We start from the raw sequence: 4,491 nt of genomic DNA, 5'->3' as shown, positions 1-4,491 counted from the left end.
CCCGCCTTCCCGGTGCCCCCGCCCTAGACCCTAGGCCCGCCCCCTCAGGGGACTGTCCCACTCGGGGGAGCCCAGCCGACCTCCGCCAACTTTCCGCGGCTCCCTTCAGGGGGACTCGCTCATCAGGTGCCCCTCCCCAAACTTACTGCCCGTGGCCTCGAGGGGTCCCTGCCGCATCCCGGGGCGCGGGAGATATAACCCCTGTGCCTCCACTTCTGGTCGCTGCCCCTTAGCGCCCCGACCCTCTCTTGTCGCCTACCCGCCTGGGGACGGTGTTGCTCTTCTCGCGGACAACAACCTCGGCTCCTCCAGGCTGCTCACCGTCTCCCCGCCCATCCTATCACGTCCCTGTACGCATCCCCAGCCTCCATGGTCCCAGACCCAGGCCCTGCCAACAACAGCACCCCGGCCTGGGGCCCTGGACCTCCGGCGGCCCCCGGGGGCAGCGGCTGGGTGGCGGCCGTGCTGTGTGTGGTCATAGCGCTGACTGCGGTGGCCAACTCGCTGCTCATCGCGCTCATCTGCACGCAGCCAGCGCTGCGCAACACGTCCAACTTCTTCCTGGTGTCGCTCTTCACGTCGGACCTGATGGTGGGGCTGGTGGTGATGCCACCGGCCATGCTGAACGCTCTGTACGGACGCTGGGTGCTGGCGCGTGACCTCTGCCTGCTCTGGGCGGCTTTCGACGTGATGTGCTGCAGCGCCTCCATCCTTAACCTCTGCCTCATCAGCCTGGACCGCTACCTGCTCATCCTGTCGCCGCTGCGCTACAAGCTGCGCATGACGCCCCCGCGCGCCCTGGCGCTGGTCCTGGGCGCCTGGAGCCTGGCTGCGCTCGCCTCCTTCCTGCCTCTGCTGCTGGGCTGGCACGAGCTGGGCCACGTGCGGGCACCTGCTCTGGGCCAGTGCCAACTGCTGCCCAGTCTGCCCTTCGTCCTCGTGGCGTCAGGCCTCACCTTCTTTCTGCCCTCTGGTGCCATCTGCTTCACCTATTGCAGGATCCTCCTGGCTGCCCGCAGGCAGGCCGTGCAGGTGACCTCGCTCACCACCGGCGTGGCCAGCCAGGCCTTGGAGACACTGCAGGTACTGGGGATGCTCCCGGAGATCTGGGCTTGTGGGATGGACAGGAATGAGTGGCCCTTGTGGCCCACCACTTAGTAGAGACTTGCCGATGACCTCCTCTGGGCCTTCCTGGTGCCCACCTTTCCTCTCAGCTCAGGACAGTGTCATTGGGATGCAGGGCAGGCAGCTGACTGCGCAGGGAATCTAGGGTGGCCACCCTCCCCCCATCGGCTCCTCCCTCGTCTTCCTCATCATGGCACCATGGTGGCCTCATGCCAGAAATTCAGGGAGAATTTCTCTCTTGCACTCATGCCATTCTTGATCCAGGCCCGTTGGTTCTGCCTCCTGAATAGGTGCTGTTTCCACTGGCACCTCCCGAATCCAAGCCACATTGCTTCTCACCTGGGAGCCTTGGGAGGCCTCTGCTGGCTGCCTGCTTCCAGGGCTGCCTCCTCTGCTCAGGAGCCAGAGCAACTTACAAAGGAAGTAACCAGTTGCTCCCTTGCTCAAACCCCCACTGCACTCAAGATATCTCAGGATGTGGCCTCAGGATGTGGTCCTGCGGCCTTCCTCCCTGTCTCCCCTCTGCCTCTCTCTTAGGCTGCACCAAGCAACCTTGGCGCCCTCACGCAGCCCTTAGCAGGCACCAGGCTCCAATCTGTGCTAATGTCTTTGCACTTGCTGTCCCCTCTGCCTGGCATGCTCTTCCCTGGGCCTGCTCCTGTCTGACCCTTTCCAGCTCACCTGTTCCCAGAATGGTCTTGACCGTCCTGTCTGCAGAGCCATCACCCTGCCCCATCTGTTCTCCATCAAACCCCAGCTTACTTGTGGTCTTGGTCATCCTGGCTTAAATATTAGCCCTGTGGGGGGTTGCATGGATCTAGCTCAGTTTTGGTCCCCAGTGCACATAATAGATGCTCAATAACTGCTCGTGAATGGGGAAGGCACTCTGAGCTCCACGCTCTGCGAGCCCTACAAGTGGCCTGACTGCTCACATTGTGCCCAAGCCCTGTGGTTCGTCTTGAGAGGTGGAGTGTAGGCTGATGAGGCCTGAGCCTCCAAGACGTGGGTCACTAAGTCTAAGGCCCTGGGGGAGGTAGCACTGGGCTGCCCAGGGTCATCTTGGCTTGGGGCCTGACTGGAGTAAAGGGCTCGCAGCCTCCTGGTGGCCTCCCAGAGCAGCTGCACTGTGGCACTCAGCAGTGAGGCTCAGAGCTGGACCCGGCCCCCCACCTCAGAGGCCAGGGTGGCCCTGCTTGGTCTCCCTATCTGTGCTCCCCAGAACATTCTTAAGTCCCAACAGGCGGCTATGACTGGACTGGCTTCTTCAGAGGTGGGCTGGCTGCCCTGGCCGGCCCACGCTCTCTCTTATGTTTATAAAGATTTGCTTTCTTCTCTGGGGCCAGCGGACGGCTCACTTGATCAGGCCTTCCCAACTGGGTGCAGTGTCCCCTCCTAAGTCCTTTGGTTTTTCTGTCACTTGACTTGAGTATGAAAGGAGAGAACGCAGGTTTCTCTCCTGTGGGAACTTTCTGAGTTAAAAGGAAGGTAACTCTGGAAGGAAGTGGACAGTTGGCAGCCCTTGCCCTAGGTAGAGGGGGGTCACAGGCGGCATCCACTGACCACCTAGAAGTAGCTCTACCTTCACAGCATGTCCAGGCTCTGAGCGGGTCTTTCCTCTCTCCTGCTGCCCATCAGGGCTGGGCCCCTTCACTGACGCCCGGGTTATTGGCAGTCATCTCCAAACTGACTCCCTAATTCTGACCTTGCTCCCTTTCAACCTTATATAGTAGCTGAGTGATCCCTGTCCCTTCAAGTCATTTGTCTGCTCTGGTTACCTTGCATCTCATGTCCCCAGACACTCTGTTCCTCATCTGGCTTTCCTCTCCTTTCACCAGCCAACTTGTTCTTTCTCTTTGAGCTACCCTGGTCTCCTGCTATTCTTGGAACACATGGAGCCCATTCCTGTCTCAGGACCTTTGCACTTGCTGTCCCCTCTATCTTGAGTATTCTTCCTTCACACCTACATAGGTTTTCCCGTTTCTTCCTTCTGGCCTCCATTCACTTCCTTCCCTAATCTGTCTCTCAAGGGTACTAACTTGCAGCCAGACGTGGTGGGGCACACCTGTAATCCCAGCAACTCAGGAGGCTAAAGCAGGAAGATTGCAAGTTTAAGGCCAACCTCAGCAACTTAGTGAGACGCTATCTCAAAAAAATAAGTAAATAAATAAAAAGGACTGGGGGTGTAACTTAGAGGTAAAGCACCCCTGGGTTCAATTCTCCCTCCTCCAGCAAAAGAGTAGTAAGGGCACCTTCCCTGGGGCCTCTCCAGTCCTAATTTCCCTAGCTATTTCTCTTGGCAGCATCAAGGATAACCTGAAATATTTTATACTCACCCATTTATTTGTTGATTACTTACTTCCTCCAGGAGGATGAAGCTCTGTGAGGGTGGGGACTGGTCTTTTTGTTTACTGTGTGTTTCTAGCACCTCACACGGCACCCAGCACGTCCTGGGTGCTCAGCACGTGTTCACAGGGGGATGGAGTGAGCACAGCACCCCAGGGAGCTGGGGCCCCAGGCTGCCCACGTCGATGCCTAGTCTCTCTCTGGGCGAGATTCTAAATCGCTTTTTTTTTTTTTTTTTTTTGTACTGTGGATTGATTGAACACAGGGGTGCTCTACCACTGAGCTACACCCCCAGCTCTTTTTATTTTTTAATTTCGAGACAGGGTCTCACTGAGTTGCTGAGGCTGGCCTTAACATTGTGATCCTCCTGCCTCAGCCTCCTGAGTGCTGGGATTACAGGTGTGTGCCACCACCCATAATAATAAGCCTAGTGATAAGCTTTTTATCATATGAATTCATTTCTTTGATAGCATGTATTGAGTACCTACTGTGTACAGGAGCTGCTGTGGGCTGCAGATGTGGTGTGAGCAGGACTGGCGAGGCCCTGCCCTCTTGGAATCTGGGTTTTGGCTGGAGAGAGAGAGAGATTTGGAGAGGCAGACGCTGGTCATGAAGGCTCTCAGGAGGGCGGTGGAGCCTAGGGAAGGGGCGCCTCTCTCAGCCAATGTTCTGCATCTACTCACTGTGTGTGTGTTGGGAAACTACAGAGGTCACAGTGAGCCTTAAAACCAGGGTCCATGCCCTGGGCACTGGGGCCAGCACCCTACCTCCAGGGCAGAATGACCCACAGCCCTTGAGCCTGAGATGTGTACCACCCCCTCCCAGCCTCCTCAGCGAGCCCTGTGTATCCATCATCCTCATCTCTGGAAATGGCCTGCTTTGGGGAATTTGTGTCTGGGCTGCTGCTCTATCCTGACTCCTGTGTGGTGACCCTTTTCCTCCTCCAGGGCTGCCTGCCGCAGAGGCCAGCAGCATCCAGCCTGGACGTGGGGCCTCTTTCTGTGCCAGGACCTTAAGGCGCCT

The 4,491-nt window shown here is 57.7% G+C and overlaps 2 protein-coding genes across 2 annotated transcripts in view; both read left to right on the top strand.

Moving 5' to 3' along the window:
* Nucleotides 1-34, top strand: part of Nbl1 (NBL1, DAN family BMP antagonist) — a 9,089-nt gene extending 9,055 nt beyond the window's left edge. Inside the window, exon 5 of the mRNA XM_015484800.2 lies at nucleotides 28-34. Coding sequence (XP_015340286.1) covers nucleotides 28-34 — 7 coding nt within the window. The remainder of the gene's footprint in view (nucleotides 1-27) is intronic.
* Nucleotides 7-3,238, top strand: Htr6 (5-hydroxytryptamine receptor 6). Its single transcript, XM_015484879.2, has one exon. It carries the CDS (start codon nucleotides 370-372, stop codon nucleotides 1,156-1,158), a length of 789 nt encoding a protein of 262 aa, XP_015340365.1. The 5' UTR covers nucleotides 7-369; the 3' UTR covers nucleotides 1,159-3,238.
* Nucleotides 3,239-4,491: the final 1,253 nt, after the last annotated feature.

The sequence above is a fragment of the Marmota marmota genome, unplaced genomic scaffold (assembly GCF_001458135.2).
Source record: "Marmota marmota marmota unplaced genomic scaffold, marMar, whole genome shotgun sequence".
NCBI lineage: Eukaryota > Metazoa > Chordata > Mammalia > Rodentia > Sciuridae > Marmota > Marmota marmota.
This window is presented reverse-complemented; position numbering and strand designations above follow the sequence as displayed.

What these genes read in the sequence shown, in the direction of transcription:
- Htr6 (XM_015484879.2), top strand. Translation starts at nt 370, where the DNA reads ATGGTCCCAGACCCAGGCCCTGCCAACAACAGCACCCCGGCCTGGGGC.